A 19275-nucleotide genomic window follows, 5' to 3' on the forward strand; every position below is an offset into this window, starting at 1 on the left:
TTGTTGATGAGGAAAATACTTTGCCACTGTAATTACTAATTTGAAATATGTGAGGCAGTAATGTAACCCCTTATTCTGTTTGTTTTTTTTGGAGAGTCTCGTGTGATAAAGTATTTTTCTGTTTCCATGTAGAATGTGTATTACACTAGTTCCCAGCAACTTCACCTTGGAGTGCTGAGTCCAACCATTGATGATGATGACAACAAGTGTCTGGTGGATGTGAACAGCAAACCCAGATTGCTGGAATGCACCTATGCAGCCGTCAAGCACATGAAGCTTACCTGGACTTTCACACCGGTAAAGAAGTTTAATTTCAGTATCACATTTTTAACCAGAAAAATCTGCCAAAGCAATCCACTTTGATTAAATTCAACTCAAGATTTAATTTGGATTTAGTTTTGAGATTTTTAGCCTGGAAATGAAGGAATTCATTTCAAACTATCGTAAAAGAAAACGTTCTTATTCCTGCATTGAACATTGTCGTCTATCATTTTTAACACCGTGATTCCTTCACTAACAACAAGTCACTAAATATAACAAATATAACAAAACAAAGACAACAAAAGAAAAAAAGAAAAAACAACAATCGTACTTTATTTCTAGTACCAATAGATGAATGCACATGTAGTTCCTCTATAATGCAACAGGACTCCAGTTGAACTTCGTCAAGTACATTTTTCATCAGGGAAAACGATGAGATTTTTATTATTCTGTGTTTGCATCAAAATATTACCGTCATATAATTTTGCCAGCTGTATAGATCATGTTTATATGTGCGTCAAAAAAACAGTTAAAACAACCAGGTGAGATTGTAAACCTTTAAAGGAAGATTATATTTTATGCTTGTGTAGTGAGTCGTTTCACATCAAGACTGGGTTGCCCGGTTCTGGGAATAAGATTTTTGAGACTCGAAACAGTCAATGATTAGAGCTTAGGTCTACTTTACTGATATGTCTGAATGCATCGTAAGATATGGCAAGACGACCTTACGCCATGGCCAAGCCATTGACCTCCGGGTATAGACTGGATGATGTCCATGACTATGGTGCAGAGAGCTGGAAAGACAGCCGAGAGAGCCTTCAAACTGGGGTGGTAGGCTTTAGCAACTCATGCTTGGCATTCTCCGACAGGTGGATGCGAGCAGCTACAAAACACTACAACGCAATACACCCCGAGGGGTGGATGAGATGTAAGAGGAGTTGGATCAGGCAGAAACATACAGAGCACCAAACCGATTCACTCCCAATGCATCAGGGCCAAGTTAAGCATCAGAACATCAATGGCCTCCAACAGAGCTTAGATGATTTTTTTATTTGTAAATGCAACAATCAAACAATCTCTGTCCTAAGAAATTTCAGACCTGTAAAGTAAGCATTCAGGTGAGCTTCTTGCTTTTGTACTGTCAGATGCGATATTTTGAGCAACATAAGACAGCTTATTTATTTAGTGCATTTTATCAGAAAGGCAAGAAAAGATCAAAAATAAGGTTTAATTGTGCACCAAAACAGTGATAGACGAATAAGATAAATGAATACATGAATACAATAAGTAAAAAGTAGTGCATATAAAGTGTTACATTAGTTTTATGACTATTTGTCAGTTTCAGCAGATTTTGTAAGTCAGCAAATTCTTTTGCAGCGACTGCATAAATGTGATCTGTGACACTTTACTATTTTAGCCACCATAATGTTACTGTTAGGTGTTAAAATTGGGTTTGTTCTTTTCTTAAATATATTCAGATAGACAGTGATGTTCTACAGTGGCACAGAAAATTGTATTGCGATGTTTTACATTCATAACAATTAGGTTCTGGAACGTATACATCACAAACTAGGATTTTGGCGATGCCATAAAACGCGAGTCTTTCTGTCTTCTCGACTCCCACACGCCAGCCGCGGTAATGCGTTCAAAAACACTCTGTACAGCACAACAGAACGGTGCATACACACACATTGTGACCCAGTTCCTTACAATATGTCCATTTATCTCTTAAGTGGCCCAGTCCAACTCTCCAACTCTGCCATTTTGTTCCTACATTAGCTGGATTGGCTGGTGTTTGCAGAAGTTGATGATAAAGAGGATGAATACTCTTGTTCTTTTCACACATTACCGAAAGCACGGACGTGGAGAGCGGGTGGGCGTTAACTTGACGACATAAAGCAACTGAAACAGAGCAATTGCACTTGGCTGTAGCCTGCATCAGCGTTGGACTGCATGCGGGTGAAGCTAAACATTTAACCAAACTATTTGTAGGAAGTGGTGGAAAGGACCGTCTTGACGTCCATTGAGGGTCAACAGAGGATCGTACAGCCATGGAAGCTCATCCACTGTGTTCAGGGGCCCTGAAAATGGGGTAGTCGAAGTTCTGCGTGTCTTGGCCAGGGATAGGAAACTTTAGTCCTCAAGAGGCACGTTCCTGCCTGTTTTAAAAGTATCCCTTGTTCGATTTTGTCCCAGTTCTTTATGTATACCAGCGACATTAATGACGTAGGATCCCGTCGACGAGTATTCTCGTCAACCTATTTTTAATTTATTAATGGGTAGATAAGACACCCGGCCACCTCTCACTTAAAAGTCTATAGAGCATTGTCGTGGTTAACTCCGACTACTTGATAGCAGAGTTGCACTTGCTGGCTCAAAGTGTGAGCTCAGCCCAAATGGGAGAACAATGGAGAACGTAGTTGTGGTGTTATGGAGGAAGAAGTCTGAGAGTGAGAGAAAATGGCGAGAGCAAAACGATGGAGGGAATTTAGAGGAGATGCCTGTAAGTACGCAACGGAGATGAAAGTCCGCTTTAATAGCCACCGCCGGCTCGGGCATACACATAGTGAGTGGCGATTCGAGTTTTGGAACACGGTGAAACATTCGGCTTTCAGGCAGCTTACAATCGAGCAAATTATTGCTTGTCACGCATGATGGGAGGTGATGGCTGTTGTGAGTACACAACAGAAACAGGCGTCAACTTCAAAAGCCACATAAGTGGCAATTGTTTGTGCCACCGTTCGGTTGAATCGCCGTCATCTGACGAGTATTCTGATGCAGGATAGAGTGGTGCACAAATACGTCCCTTGTAAATAGCAAAACACGCATGTAAATAGTAAATATAAATAGTCTGTAAATAGCCCAAAATTTGTAAATAGGTTGTCAAATGTGAAAATGTTGCTGTTATTATCAAATATGTATAAATAAATATTTTCGCCATCAAAAACACATTTTTATTATTTTTGTTCATGTTTTATAGAAGGGAAGGGTTGTTGAGATGTCACTAAACCAAAAAATAGAACTAAATAATAACTAAAAAACGGTATAAGGTAGAATCACTGTACTGTATATGCTGCCTTAGTGTTGGTTTTCCTGCTATATATTTTTTGAAATTGTCAAATACATGGTCATTAACCTTATCACCCATTCCAGGCGTTACCTGGTTTCAAATGATAAAAGTCTGACAAAAACAGACAATCCTAGTCAGAAGTTGCATTTTGTTTTCACGTCTTGTTTATTATACAGTTTATGTATCTGCACAGTTTATGCCTTTTACAATGACTTGATTAAACATGCAGCTAACGGCTTGCCAGCCAATCAGCAGTCTTTTTTGGGGGGAATGGCTTTCTGGCTGACTGTCAGAATGACCCTCTGATTAACCGGTGCACCGGCCTTAATAGCAGGGAATCAATGGTGCATTCCAACAGTGCACCTTGCAGAATGACAGTGTTGCCTCACTGAATTGAGAGCAAAGGTCTAGACAAATACCAAGTGTGAGTGTTTGCTCATATAAAATAAGCATTTTTGCCTAAGGTTTAGATTTAGAGGGACTATCTTTTGTCTGAAGAGGCGAAATGGCTTTGTTTTTGAGTAAATAAGTCACTATCCCTGCAATGTTTTGTCGACTAGAACATTTGTGGTTGACTGCCTGACAAAATAAGTGGGACATTGGCTGAATGAGCAAATAAAACAATAGTTTTTCCAGCTCAACAAGATGTTTGTTCAGGCAATAACTGCTGCCGAAATACTACAAAATTTAATTACTGTCATTTGCTGTCCTGCTTATCTTGTGAAGTTGTAATAAATGCAAATGGGCGGGTGGCTATGGTTTGTAAATTATGTGATTTCAAACAAATGACCTCACTTTCTCTACCAAGACATGGCTGCTGCCTTGACTAATATGGAATGCTTGCATCTATGTAAAATCAATGCTCTGCAAGAACGGGCACACTGGTTTAACATTCAATTCACATTCAATATTTTATTTCCAAGATGATAAGTAAATATTCTTCGTCATTAAGCTAGTCACTAAAATGTGTGTGCTACAAATTTGACAAATTTTGTTCCTGGTAAATGAAGTTCAAATGCCTGTCGAAAGTGTACTTCAAATGAACATCATTTTTTGTGGTGAATGTTACAGAAGTTACTGTATTTAACAAAGTTTTTTTCTTTTTATTTTGTATTTTTTATTCATTTTTCTACTCATTAAGGCAAAATATTTGTTTTTACGATATGTGTGCGTGCATGAGTGAGTGTGTCCGTGCTCGTAGGCCAAATGCCAATAACCTTCACCATTAACATCTTCATTTGTGTGGCCTCATTTCAATGGTGCTCTTAACTGATAAAACATCCATTGTGCAACACAAAAGTAACTCAAAGGTCAGTGGCTATTGTAGTCTGTGGGAAATAAGGCTCAGTCAACCAGGACATCGATTCTCTATGCTTTCGCTGTGTGTGGAGCGTGAACACTAAAGTCTGTCAGGCTATCCCACCTAGACAGCCTTTCAATATGTGGGCAAATGTCTCCCTGCAAGGGACATGAGAATCAATAGCTTTTGCAGAGCTGGACTGTTGTACTGATTAAGGGGCATCTTCTAAAGCAAGGTCAGGCCCAAAACTCTTTTTTGTGTGTGCTTATTTTAAATGTAACATGTGATACCGCCCACATTGAGCTTTTGCATTGTGTGTCTTAAGACACCTGGGAACACTTTTGAATTGTGTGGAGGGGATTATATGATGATATATAAAAGTATGTGTTCTTTACTTAGTGTTGATGAAAAATGGAGCGATGTTAATGAAGTACGTTTTTGTTCTTTACTCAGTGTTAATTAAAAATGGAGCTATGTTAATTTTAGAACGACAATATTTATTAAAACAATGACCAAGTCTTGATTCGTATTATTCTGATGAACAACGATACAGCCGCAAATTGTCTAAATCCTCTGCATTGTTTTTCTCGCTTCCGAATATGCTGCTCAGTGCTTGAGTGGTTCTATTCTCGTTTAATCCAGAGCATTGCCCATTCCAAAATTATAGACCTGGACCTATGGAAGACCAGATCAAATGTGTATGAATTCGATATGCATCGTTGTGCAACAGCATTGTGGCCGTATAGCCTGTTTTTGTGTTTGTATTTTTCATTTGAGTATAATTGTTTTGCATCATTCTGAATGCTGTTCCGAATACCTTTAATGACATGAGTCCAAAGAATGTCAGCTCTCTTAATGATGCAACGCAGTTTGACACCACTGCAAACTACAGTCACAATAATAAACATTGTGTTAAATTAAGAACACAAAACATCAAAAGTCATGACACTTTTTAAAGGCTGAATTTTTCATGCAGCTCTGGTATTGTAACGCGGTAGATTGTGCAGATGCTCATATTTTCATGGCTCATTTGTGTTAATGAGCCTTTATTTGACCACATTGATTGATTGGAATGTTAAACAAAAGAAGACAAATGTTGAAGTGGCCCTGCATCCTTCACTTTTCCTGGAACCCCTGTAATGTACAAAACATTTTGGTTTTATAAGCAAGGCTGTCTTCCTGAAGACCGCAGGAAGCTTGATGGTAATAGCTTGAGTCTGCTCTCCTGAGACCTTGTAAACTCATTAAAATATGTTACTGTTCCTGCAATATCACTAAGGAACCTAGGCTCAAGGCTCTGTCATATCGCAAACAAACAAACTTGTCGTCATGGTTTCACGCACGCAATGTAGATGTCGGTACTCCTATGAAATTATAGTGAAGCAATTTTATTTAAAGTGGCATTGGTTTGAACAAGCTTAGGACGCAGACATTTTTGGATTCATGCTATGACTCAGTCCACTTTTAGATTTATTGGCAGCATCAGAGCGGCAACATTGCAAAACCTCAAATACAGTAGACAGCAAAAATATGAAAGCAATATTTCTTGCATGGTAACAAAACATTCTTGCAAATAGTGGGATGAAATTTAGTTGTTGTTTTTTTAAAGAAATACACAATATAGAATTGTGGTTTTTTTTTGTCTGAAGTGAAAACAACACCAGCAACCTTTCCTTGTTCCTCACTCCCGATAACCCTTTGTGACAATTAATCATCAACATTATGGGTGATTACTGATTTATTCCTTGTAAGGAAAGCTAAACCTTCAGCAGAATTCTCTAGTAGACAAAAAAAGAAGAGAGTTCGGATTAGTCCGCGCCAATATCGGCAATCAATTTAAGTGACATTTCCTTCACATATATGTAATCTTTTATTTGCTCTTTTTCTGTGAATGTCTGCCTCTCTAGGACGGTTCCATCCAGAACACGGAGTCTCAACATTGTCTGGAGATGGTGGAAAGCAGTCAGTCCCAGTTTAGTTTCCAGCTTGCCATTCAGGACTGCAGCGGACAAAAGTGGACCATCACTAACATACTGACTGTCCTACCCCAGTGAAGACATTTTGGGACATCTTCATTGTAATGGAGAAAGACAGACTTGTTATCAGCTGCTACAAAACAAAGAACAAAAATTTGCGTTGTATGCGCAAGGAAATAATTCAATCTGAAACTTACCGTCAGTTCCTTTCTAATCATTTTATACCTGCAATGTCTCGTGAGGGGAGACACTCACAGATGAATCATGCTCACTAAACTTCTCATTCTGTAGAATGTAGGAGAAACACAATTTCATATTCCAGGGAACAGACCCATGAAATCCCCGGCTGGTTATTACAGAAACTCCGCTCGGAATAAAATTTCGTCAGTTACGTCCCGACGATCACGTAACTAAACCAAATTCAGTTTGGATGGTTCCAATCTGCTTGTGGGCTTAGGTCCACCTATTCTCGACAACATTATGGGTGATATCCAATTGAGTTAAATGCTATTTTGCGCATGATGTTCACAAGCTCCATGGCCTTGTACCAAGCCAAGTCGCAATATGCTCCAGAACAAACTTGCAACCATGAAATGGATGGATGCCATTATAACAGTAGACTCAGCGGATCTGTTTAGACCACTTTACCTTCCCAGGTACCCATAACATACTGTACGTTGGTTCATTACAGTACATTTCTTTTTGTTGCATTAACTACAAACTGCTCTGCACAAATGTTTTTCATTTTAAAGTACAAATGAAGCAATTACTCATTATTACCAGATCAGTTATTATTAGTTCTTGGTTGATTTATTGATCATCGAATTATATACCATTAGACTGTATTTCAGTGCAGAGGACAAATATGTATATTCGATTTTCTCATGGTTAAAGCGGACCTCAAAATGTAACGGCAAAAAGGGAGTACAGATTTAAGTAGGCCGACTATCTTTCACTTTCTTTAGTGTGGAATAAATTCAGTCAGAGGCAGAGCTGTCTGTCGTTTTAAGTCCACTTCAATCAGGACGGGCAGCTACACAGACAGCATTGTTTTGACTCTCTACAGCTTGACTAAGAATTACAATCAGAATTATCTTCACTGACCAAGTAGTACTGCATGTTAAAAACACACAAATGACCTCCAGTTATTGGAATTACTTTAGTACTTTTAAAAAGAAAAATATATATATAAAGCAACATAAAATGGGCAAAAATGCAGTCGTACTTTTTTTGGAGAATCGGGTTATGCAACTGACAGAGTGACAGAGTTATAACAATAAATGCACTATTCTAAAATGAAGAAAATCAATATTACTGGCTAGACAGAGATGTTTGACAATGGAAATACCAGTCGATTTTTTAAGAAATTAATGACAATCCCAGCTGAAAAAAAAAAACATGTGAATGCACAGCAAGCAGTCTCTGCTTGAACAGATTCGAGGTGCCCTTCTCAGTGATAAATTGGCTTTACTTGAGGAGAGAGCACTTGTACCTTCAAGATACTTATGTGCTTTTATGCTGTCACCTCACTCACACAATGATTTATGGTTAAGTGAAACAAACAAATCATTCATACACTGATGGTGCAGCACCACAGCGACTGTAGGGAACAACAAAGAGCACTACAAAAAGCCGACATACGACGACTACATGGCACCCACGCGCACAGTTTGACTGCATTTTGCAATGGGCTTTTGCTGGAAATGAAAATAGTGGGAGTACAAAAGTACAAAAATATACTGCTCTGCTTCTGGGCTTCTTCATTAAGGTCAAAAACCACACCACCTTAGGGTTTGAACCTGTGCCTCCTTTCCCCTCCCTAAGCCAGTGAGCAATTTTGTCCCTGACTTTCTGCATCTCAGCAGTTAGAGTGGAACATTGAAGGACCAATTTTCCCCTTAGGAAAAAATTAAAACTAGTTATAACCCTCACACTCCCAAAATCATAAGATAACCATTGGTAATGGAAATGTGAAAATAATACAACAGTCATTTTTAATTTTAAAGTCAATTACATGGGCGTACTGTAATACGAATGTGGAGAGTTACAGATGCACTCACACTTTTAAATATTCGCAAGAGTTACACGTGTAAAAATACATTAAAATGAAAATAAATAAATTAGCCAGTGAAAATGACTACCAAATGCTTGAGTGACGACCAAGGCATTGAATAGTATCAATCAAGGACCAGATAAACTCAAACTTGTGCTTCATTTTTGTATGCGGGCGGCAGTTCAATTATAGTTTTATTTATTTATTTATCTGTCTGTCTGTCTGTCTGTCTGTTCGCTTGTTTATGTATTTATTTATTTGCTTACTTATTTAAAAGCATGTCCAGTGGATTTTCTTTTCGTTGGACAACAGATTGTTTTCAATGCTATTTTTAATCACCATTATTATGTGTTTATGTCATCGTGCATGTAAATTATATGGTGTAATTATAAAATAAACAAACATGTGATCCACAAGTATTTATTACATATTTTGTGTACTACCTAACTTGTTCATAGGTAGGCACAAATATATTATTTTTAAATCATCTATATTTTTGGCTTTTGTGGATTTGACAAAATGACTGCAGGTAACTAATAAATCTCCGAAGGCATTATCAAACATAACATCAGTTTGAAACTGACTCTTAAATATTATATTCTTCTTCAGTCCAGTCGGGCGCAGGTACTGATTCAAATCTGTTTAACATAGACAAACAAATGAAAAATATTTGTATTTTAATTTCAGCTGTGCACTTCTCAGCTACTGTGTAGCATCCATTATCAAACGTGTTAAATCTCCTTTTACAACCTGAAATTTTTGTAGTTTTGGGGGAGGCTGTTGTGATATAAAAAAGTTCAAGCTATTTTATTAGTGTATGAAAATTATAATATTTATGAGAAGTGAAAATAAAGCTAGACTGTACCAAAAACTCAATGCGTCCACTATTTTAAATCTGCTGGAGGGATGGTGTCTTGTACTACTCTTGCTTAATTTATTTTGACTTGCATGGTCAATAATAAGGTGGGCCATTTTCCTTGAGTGTTTGCATCTTGATTAAACGTGAGTTTGATACAGATGAGAAAACACAGTAACAGCAATTCTAACTTTATCCAGAACATACTTAGGATAGGATATTTAATCCATGGTACACCCGAGACTGGTTGCCAGTCAATCCTAGGTCCCATGGAAAAAACATTCACATTCACCGCAATGAACAAATGAGGAGAATTTGCAAACAGGAAGGCCAGAACCTACATTGGAACCCCAAACCTCAGACGCACTATCTACGCATCACAGAAATGATTTTATCAAAGCGAATGTAAGGGGTGAAAGGTCTGACGTATAACGTTTGCGATTGTGGGTTTGTTTTTTTCGTCTTCAGCTGGACTAACCTAAAAACACAATTGGACAGAGTTTTGAGTCAGAATTTATGAATTGGTTCTGCCAGTCTCCTCTTTATTAATAATTAGCAAAAAACTAGGCACAGTAGGACCCGAAGTCATAGAATTCAGGTTTCAATTAAAGTAATCTGAAAATGTTCACAGTAAACAAAACACCATCAATTAATGGCATCAACTGTGACCGGAACATATTATCTCATGAGATTTCAGTTTTGATGTTTCTTTGTGTTTTATTCGTCCATTTCTAAGAAAAGTATGCATTTATAAGACATTTAGATACAAACTGGAGTAGATTCTGCTTTGTAGGATAGTTAAAGAAGAAAATGTAGGTCTTCACAATCTTGGAGCCTCTGAGAATGCTCTAATTATTCCCCACTAGAAACAGTGTGCTGTCTCATTAGTCCACTGAGATTGTAGCTGGACGCTTTTTTTTTTTTTTCCCAGCAGCACTCATCACCCATTTCCCTCTGTCATTAACATCTCTCCTGTCACCCCAACACCCCACATGCATGAGTGCATGTCTCTTTACTAAGGAGGAATCCATCCTTGCAAGGATGTTAGGTTCTCCATCCAAATATCGCAGCAGCAATCATCTATTTTAACATATGAGCTATTGGAATTCAATCCCAAGCTTATACAATACCATAGCAGTATTCTGGCGAGTTGTCATAAAGGCCTCGTTAAAACACTTAAGCGGCCCACTTGACTTAAGCTGTTGGAGCCACCTCTACCGCTTGGCTGAGTTGCTATGCAACAAAAAAATAAATAAAAATCCACCAGAGGTCCTTGTGTCTTTAAATAGCATGTTTCTCAACACCCACCCTGCAGCCAGGTACTTACTCAAAAACACAAAACTAGTCTTTCTGGTAACATTTGGAAAAGTACAAATAGGTTTATGATGCAGTATATGACTGTGTTAGAGACCTTACTAAAAATATTTACATAATGAACTAATTAGTTACACTAACTTAAATCTTTGTTTTAATATGTCCACAAGAATCCCTTTAGAAGTGCCTTAGAAACCTCTTAAAATCATACCAAAATTGTTAATTATAACTTTAATTATCAACATATTTGGCTTTGTGAGAAATGTACATGCTTTTTCTGTATAAGTAATTGATGATTTTTATTTAGTATAATTAATAAGCCTTTTGTAAAAGCTGTACCTCTATTTGTTTACCCTCAAACATCTGAGTGTGTCATCAGAACATTCAAATATCAGTACAGAAAAAAAATCCCCAAAGTATTGTGGTTTATCCAGGTACTCCTTGGCAAGGTTTAGTCATTCCTTTTTATATGATTTTAGAGATAGTTTTGTACTTTTTAGATAGATATTGTGTTTGTGTGTGTTTGTGTACTTCTGATGGCCTCAGACAGCTCCTTTGTTTTCACTATTGTGGCAAAGAAAAGGGGACAACAGGTGTCTGCAACCTTTATTATCAAAACAGCCATTTAGCCCAAAAAAAAATCACCGGGGGCCGCAACAGAGCTTGTGAAGTTTTCAGCTTTTATTTCTTTTATCAGTCACACCCACTGAATATAACAACAGAAGTGCAGTGTGCATTTGTAGGCATACTTTGAAATAAACTAAACTTTGAACTGTAGGCCTATTTAAGTCCTTCCAATATTTGTGTTTATTTATTCGGTCGTTCTTTCATTTATTTATTTATTTTTTTATTCAAATGTGTCAAAATTCTACCAACAACACCCCATAATGAAAACATGAATCAAGTTTTGGGTGTATCTCTTTGTTACATTGTACGGTGTTTTGTGGCGAATTCTAAGGGGGAAATTAAATCTATGAAATGGACTGTAAGATAAAATGTGGAAAAAAAGTGACACGCTGTGCACTTCAAACTTTCCATACGCAAGAAGTCGAAGGAAGAAGACGTACCCGTTTGATGTTTTCTCGGGGCAGGCTCACTGTCCACACTTTGAAAACCCTTTGTGTGGCGCAATGATGACATTTACTTTAAGACTTTGTTCATTTCTGCTGCACATGGAATTATAATTACATTATAATAGATCATACAATAGTAGAATTCTAATGAATGCTGTAACACTTCAAGGAGCTAGATTACATCACGCTTTTATGAAGCATATATACTCGGCGACAGCGTTGTTAGCACTACAATATAAAAATTCCAATATAGTTTAACTAGGCTACAGTGATTAGCTGTCACTGTTGAAGTGGTACAACTTGCAGTAATAATAACCTTCTGGAAATTTTATATCTGTTACTGCCAATGCTGCCCGAGCATTTCTGCCTCAAGGATGCAGGTTCTGGAGTTAAATCTCAGCTTTGCCCTTGCAGTGTGGAGTCTGCATCTCCTCTCGCTTGCTTGGGATTTCGTATTTCTTGACAGTAGCTCAAAAGTCATGTAAAATGCATCACAGTCCAAGGACAGACCAGAGCTAGTCACTTCACAATGCCAGTAACTCGTAAAGCAGTATGTCATGGATTACAAGTAACTAGATCAACACTGCTACTTAATGTCACAAATTCACATTAACTTTTCGGTTCACTCTGACATTTGCTTTGAGGGAAATGTGAAATAAAAAAATGTGCAGTCATGTATCTCCACTGGACTGTGAAAGTTGAAATCACATCTTCTTGACCCATGAAGACATCTTCCCAATACAAACTAGGTCAACAAAGCAGGGGAGAAAAAACACAGCCTGAAGTAGTTAGAAAAGTCATGCTGGTGGACAGCTCCTAAGGGCCAGCTGTCAGTCGGCAAATATCTTCTGTCCACATGAATGACTGTGAAAAGGTCACAGAGGTGTCGGACTGATGAAAGCTTTGTCAAATATCACTGCTGTGGAGCGGACTCATAAAATCGGCCAAAACCTCGTAACCTGTCTGCCTCGGTTTCTGCTGCTGCCGTGTGGGTGATGCCTTCACTGATTCCACTTGTAGAAAATGTCAAGAGGTGCTGTGTGTGAACTATGCTTTCCCTCTCCCAAGGTCTCTGCTGTGATGAAAATCTACAGTCTTTGAAATATGGGCAAACATTTCTTGAGAGGTGCAGGAAACAACAGTATTTCTACTATTGGCAGAGAGATCCTGTCTGCCTAGAAGTGGTTTGAAGCAGTTCTGGCAACGCTGCCGCACAGTCAGATGCATGTGAATGTGGGCTGTGCGGTGGTGTCATTTATTCATGTGCCTATTTTTATTGATAGAAGCAAATGAAATTCGCTTTTATTTCCCAGGTTGCTCTTGAAGGTTTCTGATTGAACGCTCATCAGAATTTGTTTCCAATCTTGTTTCTATCCATCTATTTTCCGGTTCCTCATTTGTGTCGCCATCCAATTGTCGACTATTCCTCACTTGAAACCTAAGTCATTCCATTTAACCACAATGTAAACCCTGCAGAAGACTTTATTGTATTGCAGTAAAATCATGTTGGTCTTATAAACCTAACTATTTAGTCTTGATGGGTGATATGAATATACAACTCAAATGAGAACAGCATTATGTTCTGTTCATATACTGCAAAAGTTTGGTGTGTTGGTCCACAAGCACCATTTTTTTCAGTGACACATCAATAAGGGCCAACCCTAAACCACTCAGTCATTTGTGCTGTTTGTGTACATCTTTCTTCTGTGTCAGTGTAATTTCAGCCCAGCGCTCCACTCAGCTGATTGATACAGCTCACGAGTAGACAACCAGCACAAGGAACTGTCCCTGACTGCAGCAGGCTACATAAAATTTCTTGTATTACCTTTTGCTGGGGGTATGATTTATTATTGTGCTGTGCAGCTAAAAAGAACTAGTTGCAAGTACTGTGTATGAGTCTCAAAGCAAATAACATTTGTGTGTGTCACAGACACAGTTGTCAATATTCAATGAAGAGATATTTAAATCAATTTAAATAAAGTATCACTTCAGACAATGAATTGTTCATTTTGAAGTGTGTGGGATTTATCTAAATAAATCATTCATGCAACAATAGTATTTGATCCTTAAAAGCATGGCATTCTGCACTGGAAACAAGAGTGTCTCCATCTAGCCCAAATGTATCACTGATTATAGTGTTGATGCACATGACCTTGGTTTGCTTACTGTCAACACTGTTTTGGATGATGCGTTGGCCAGTCTAGACATCTTCTGCTGCATAGGCTGGTTATTGTGTGACAGTAAATAAATATGATCGGGAAGTCGAGGTCATCAATTTGGGTGCCGTAGTGACACTGAATGCCAAGTTTGACTCATGCTACAATGTGGGGGAAAGTACATCTTTGCACTGCAGAACAATGCTGCCACTACATGGACAAATGTGGAAGCTCTTTAAGTACAATCAGTTGTGAATCAAATGATGCTGATCAGGCCGAAACCATTTTTTAAAAAAATGCAACAAGTAAATAATAAATAATGTATTATTTGAACTACAATCACACACATTTTTTAAATACTTGCACGGAACTTATAAGGCTGAGTCCCAACAGGCGGGGGACTTTTATTTGAGGTGCACTCAAACGGTTTTCCGGAAGTCATTAGGGGACTGTCTTTCGCTCTATTGTGGACATGTTGCGCAATGTTTTGGGCAGATTTTTGACCGAATCGCCCTTAGTTCATACCAATGTAAGACACAAGGCATCCATTCAGGCAGCTGTATCTGTTTTTACGTCGGTGAGGAGCTTTACGGATGTGAAGGACGAAACGAAGCAGGCGTTTGACACATCGCTGCTAGAGTTCTTAGTGTGTCCTCTGTCCAAGAAGCCACTCAGGTAAAATTGTCCGGTTGCAATTGCTACTTTAGTTATTCGGTTTATCGCTCGTAATGCAATTTATGTCTGTTTTAGTACGGACGATATTGACTGTGTTACTACAGCATTCCCATCACAAAGGCAGTTTCACTGTGAGTCACGGGTGACTTTGGTCTGCTCTGCAGGTTTGAAGTCACGACCAACGAGCTCATCAACGACGAGCTCGGCATCGCTTATCCTATCGTCGACGGAATCCCCAACATGATCCCCCAGGAAGCCAGACTTGTACAGAAAGACTCAAACCCATCTGCCCAAGAATAGAATTGTTCACCTTGCATCCTCAACTAAACTTTTGGCACCCTAGTTCATATACTATATTCATCGAAGTGGAGTAAGAGGTGATGCTAATCTAATATAATTTATTTAGAGGTTCACACAACTGCAAGCATGTTTTCCTTGTCTATGATGGTAGGCTTGGTTCCCGTCGTGTCCCTCTTTGGTTTGTTCTACTCTGCCGCAGTGGATGAAAACTTTCCTCAGGGCTGCACGAGTAGCAACAATTTGTGCTTTTACAGTCTGCTGCTACCCATCACCATCCCTGTCTACGTCTTCTTCCACCTGTGGAGCTGGATAGGAATTAAGCTCTTCAGGCACAATTAAATTTTGATGTGGTGTTTAACAATGTTGTATAAATTAGTGACACCCTGCCCCTTGTTTGCCCTTGCTTTTATTTGTATTTTCGAAATGCAAAAATTCAGGCCAGAATGTTACTTACAGTAAAGATGACATATTCTCTTAATGCAATAAACTGTACCAATAACATCACATTTTAACTTTCAACAATCAATGACTAAACTTTCCTTTAAGATGACCTGCAAACTTGAGCCGATACTCTTGCTTGTTATTCAATTATTCCAGAAGTAGAAAAAACAATTTCCGTTCAACCCAAACAATAAATTCTGTTTTCTGAAAGGTCAAGTGTAGTAGACACATTATGGCAGTTGATTTTATGTGAATTTCTGATCAACCTCAACGTGTCTTCTTGCCTTTCATGTCTTTCTCACTTGCTCTGCTCTGAGAAAGTTTCATCAGAGGTGACTCGGGTCTGGGTGAATGTCCGTCTCCTTTGGTCTTGAAGAAGAAAGACTCATTCAGCCTCATCTGTATTGGCTTCACCTGGCAAAGCAAACAAGGCATTATTTTGGATTGATGATAAACCTAAGGTGTAGTATTTAAATGGAGGAAATGCTATGTACAGAATATGAGCCTGAATGTCGGGGATGAGAATGTAGGTTGTAATCACCTGGTTCAGGTCAACCTTTTTGCTTTGGCCTGGCAGCTCATTGCAATCGCTGGATGTTGTCGTGTCGCCGGACTTGGGCTCCGACTCCGTCAGGGGACTCTGTGTGGTCTTTCCTTCCCTCTTCTCATTAACAACAACCCCTTCCTTCACCTCCAGGTCTTTCATGGCCGAACAACAGGATGAAGGCACGTTGAGCCCTCTGGCGGACAGTTTATTCTCACCCCATTTCTCATTCTCTTTGACTTCACTTGAGGCCCACCTCCAGAGGTCTTTCCTAGCTCTTTGAGGCAAGCTCAGATCCAAAGGATTCTCGACATCAGAGCCACCCGCCAGTCTTCTCTTTGTGGAGAAAGCGAAATAGGAAGAGAGTTCGGCAGTGAAGAAGTTTTCTGTCTGAGTGGCGGTGCAGGCCGTGGGTTTGAGGGGTATGTGGAGAGCGTGTGAAAAACCCTGCTGAATTTCCTTGTGGTGATACCGCTTTGACTTTGCGACCTTTGGTGGTGACCTATCTGCTACGGCCATCTTGTCCATGTGGAGATTCATCACATTAGGCTTTGAATAAAGAGAGCACAAGGGCGCCTCTGGCCCGATGGGGCTCGCTGATTTGTTTTGGAATGAATAGTTCTTTTTTCGACTGTGCGATCTGTCCTTCTCCGCAGTCTTTGTCTTCTTTGCTGTCTTTTGTCGTTTCTTTTTTCTTGAAAGCTGACAAGAATCCTTGTCAAGGTATTTTATCTGATCCAAATATTTGTCTAATATCTGGGTTTGTTGCGGCGAAGTTGTCGTCGCAGCTTTGTAGCTGTCTTCCCCACTGGTGTCTGAGGAGGATGATCTGAATACCTTTTGGGTGATAAACAAGTCCTGGCTGTTGCTCTCCTCCCACTGAGTGTTGTTATCTTGAAGTTGAGACTGATGCTGAGCTGTTTCGCTCACAAGAGGAGCCCGCTCACAATCTGTTTCAGCGGCTTTCTTAAACTCTGTACACTCTTTTGGGAACTTGGGAGGTATAGAGGCATAATTTGGGACACAAGCGGAGTCACGTGACAAATCGAACGCCACTTTCTTTTTTCTTTGGCCTTTTTTCTTGGTGTCCTGAATTGTGGGATGAGACTTCTCCTTCCTAATAGTGCCGCTACTTCTCGGGTGAGACATGACAGATTTCGATTCTGTTGTCACTGTAGCATCGCTGCTGCCAAATATACTGTTTAAATCCGGTTTCTTTTTCTTCTTCTTTTTCTTCTCTTTCTTCGATTGCTTTTTCTTCAGGATGATGCCATTTGAGTTTAAGGGTATGTCGTTTTTTCTTTCTGACCCAGTTTTGTCCTTCTTTGTTTCCCATTTAATTCCCCTAGGTGAAAGCAGGGACTCCCAAAAGTAGTGAATCTCATTCGACATGGCTCTATAAAACAGAAAGGAACACCCAAGTTCATTGATTTGAACAAGGACAGAGGCCACAACATAATCATTAAAGAATATTACTATCAGTTTGTTGAAGCATTGAATGATGCAGCAACAAGTTAGGTTGCACCATGTTAATGTTTAATTAATATCGCTTAACAGTACAATCAATGCATTAAGAAGAGGTTAACCCGTCACGGGTAGAAATAATGAGTCTACTTAAAAGGAAACAAAAGCATAAAATTAGTCAACTGCAGCGAACGTTCGGGAATGATTCTGCGCGCTGTTTAATTTAAAAACTTAAAACAAAACAAAAACGAGAACTCGACGCAGGTTAGTCAACGCAATACTGTACGTAAAAGACGGTCACATTTCCCTTGTTGTAAACCGTTTTCGAGAAGTTTCTTTTACTCTTCTGTAACGCATTCGTTTTACTAGCATCATTTGTCCATATTATAATGTTTATGGGTGTCAAAATGACTACTATACCTGAATATTTCGCAGAAAGTAAAGTTGAAGTCAACATCAATAGGCACCGCCGATGCCGATATCTGGTGTTGCATTCATGAACGTAAGGTAATTTACCCTTTTTAATCCGCTTGCTTCGTCCAATTTTCAACAGTATGTCTTGCAACTTGTGGAAATCTGATCACAAGTATGATTAATTATTCCACCAGTAGTTGTAATTTCAAGCAGCCAGGGTAGGTGGCAGTGATGTATATTGTGCATTTATGGTCAAATCTCTCCCAGAGGTAAATCATGATCAAAGTCATCAAGTTATCCCACCAAATTTAAAATTGAAAAGAATTGTCAAGGTTTGCAAATAAGGGCCATGTTTTGCAAGATTCGTGAAGACGAATGTCCATCAAATGCTATTGGGATTAAAGAGAGAAGAGGTATTGTAGATTTTTCATCGTTTAAGTTTTGCAGAATGTGCCGAGCTCAGAAAAATGTTGTGCTTTGTTTAGGTGTGCTTTGGGTTGTACATTTCGTGCACTCCAAGAATGTAGCAATGACATACCAAAGAGTACAGGCTGGCTGGTGGTATGGCAATAGGCCCCTCTCAAGTATACATCTCTCTCTCTCTCTCTCTCTCTCTCTCTCTCTCTCTCTCTCTCTCTCTCTCTCTCTCTCTCTCTCTCTCTCTCTCTCTCATTCACTTTCTGTTTGCTGATTTTTGCTCATATGTTTTGTAAAATAAATTGTCAAAATCATCCTTTGATGATCTTGTGATATGCGCAATCAGGGCGTAACAATAAATGCGTTGGTCCAAAAAGATGATGACATAAAAGCAGAAAGCATTTGATCTCGATACAAACCTGGAAGTTTGAATTTAAGTAAACAGTGTATTACTTTTTCAAATGTGTTTGCTTGGACTGTTGAAATACTTTATGCCTCCAATTAAACAGGAGACATGTTCACCCCTTAAAATGGGATTATAGATTGCATGTTTTTAAATTGATGTTAGAAAAAATAATTAAAAACAAAGGAATACAATTAAAATGCAAATTCCAGTCTATTTCTGATGAGGTGAGAATTTTAGCCTCTCTTATGTGGTGTCTGGTGTCAAGTGAAACAACAGGGGGTTGCCTTTAGAAGAAGGGCAAGCCAGTGCTGTTCCAGGAAAAGCGGGAGTAATTAAACCCCTGTGATGCTCATGAGCTCACTCACCGTTAAATAGGACCCTTCAACTTAAATCGTAAATCCTGCAAATCACAAGATTAATTAATTAATCAATTGGAAGTTCATTTTATGATGGGATACAAACTATTATAATCCATTTTTAAAAAACAGATATACGGGCCACGTGTTAACAGAACCTTTGTGTCATGACATTACCTCTCACTGCTTCGACTAATTT

At 38.9% G+C, this 19275-nt stretch overlaps 4 protein-coding genes across 5 annotated transcripts in view; 3 read left to right on the plus strand and 1 right to left on the minus strand.

Annotated features, from left to right (window-relative positions):
* galnt18a (UDP-N-acetyl-alpha-D-galactosamine:polypeptide N-acetylgalactosaminyltransferase 18a) overlaps positions 1–7248 on the plus strand; it is a 49866-nt gene extending 42618 nt beyond the window's left edge. Inside the window, exons 10-11 of one of the 2 annotated variants that reach the window (XM_037254971.1) lie at positions 133–297; positions 6539–7248. In XM_037254971.1, coding sequence (XP_037110866.1) covers positions 133–297; positions 6539–6685 — 312 coding nt within the window. In that variant the 3' untranslated portion in view covers positions 6686–7248. The remainder of the gene's footprint in view (positions 1–132; positions 298–6538) is intronic. The other variant, XM_037254970.1, reaches the window with a different exon arrangement.
* A 7220-nt stretch (positions 7249–14468) lies between these two features.
* On the plus strand, positions 14469–15538 carry LOC119124817 (protein preY, mitochondrial-like). Its single transcript, XM_037255109.1, has 2 exons — positions 14469–14734; positions 14899–15538. The coding sequence occupies exons 1-2, from the start codon at positions 14532–14534 to the stop codon at positions 15032–15034; spliced, it is 339 nt and encodes a 112-aa protein (XP_037111004.1). The 5' UTR covers positions 14469–14531; the 3' UTR covers positions 15035–15538.
* LOC119124818 (phosphatidylinositol N-acetylglucosaminyltransferase subunit Y-like) lies at positions 15015–15584 on the plus strand. The gene has a single exon (XM_037255110.1). It carries the CDS (start codon positions 15161–15163, stop codon positions 15371–15373), a length of 213 nt encoding a protein of 70 aa, XP_037111005.1. The 5' UTR covers positions 15015–15160; the 3' UTR covers positions 15374–15584.
* LOC119124816 lies at positions 15425–16861 on the minus strand. The gene is made up of 2 exons (XM_037255108.1): positions 16017–16861; positions 15425–15889 (listed from the first exon to the last, which is right to left on the minus strand). The coding sequence occupies exons 1-2, from the start codon at positions 16557–16559 to the stop codon at positions 15743–15745; spliced, it is 690 nt and encodes a 229-aa protein (XP_037111003.1). The 5' UTR covers positions 16560–16861; the 3' UTR covers positions 15425–15742.
* Between the last annotated feature and the right edge of the window lie 2414 nt (positions 16862–19275).

Source organism: Syngnathus acus, chromosome 6 (genome assembly GCF_901709675.1).
Source record: "Syngnathus acus chromosome 6, fSynAcu1.2, whole genome shotgun sequence".
Lineage (NCBI taxonomy): Eukaryota > Metazoa > Chordata > Actinopteri > Syngnathiformes > Syngnathidae > Syngnathus > Syngnathus acus.

Coding starts and splice junctions, on each gene's coding strand:
- LOC119124817 (XM_037255109.1), top strand. CDS start 14,532: ATGTTGCGCAATGTTTTGGGCAGATTTTTGACCGAATCGCCCTTAGTT. Junction 14,735..14,898: donor CTGTCCAAGAAGCCACTCAG/GTAAAATTGTCC, acceptor TCTGCTCTGCAG/GTTTGAAGTCACGACCAACG.
- LOC119124818 (XM_037255110.1), top strand. CDS start 15,161: ATGTTTTCCTTGTCTATGATGGTAGGCTTGGTTCCCGTCGTGTCCCTC.
- LOC119124816 (XM_037255108.1), bottom strand. CDS start 16,559: ATGAATCTCCACATGGACAAGATGGCCGTAGCAGATAGGTCACCACCA. Junction 15,890..16,016: donor AAAAGGTTGACCTGAACCAG/GTGATTACAACC, acceptor TTGCTTTGCCAG/GTGAAGCCAATACAGATGAG.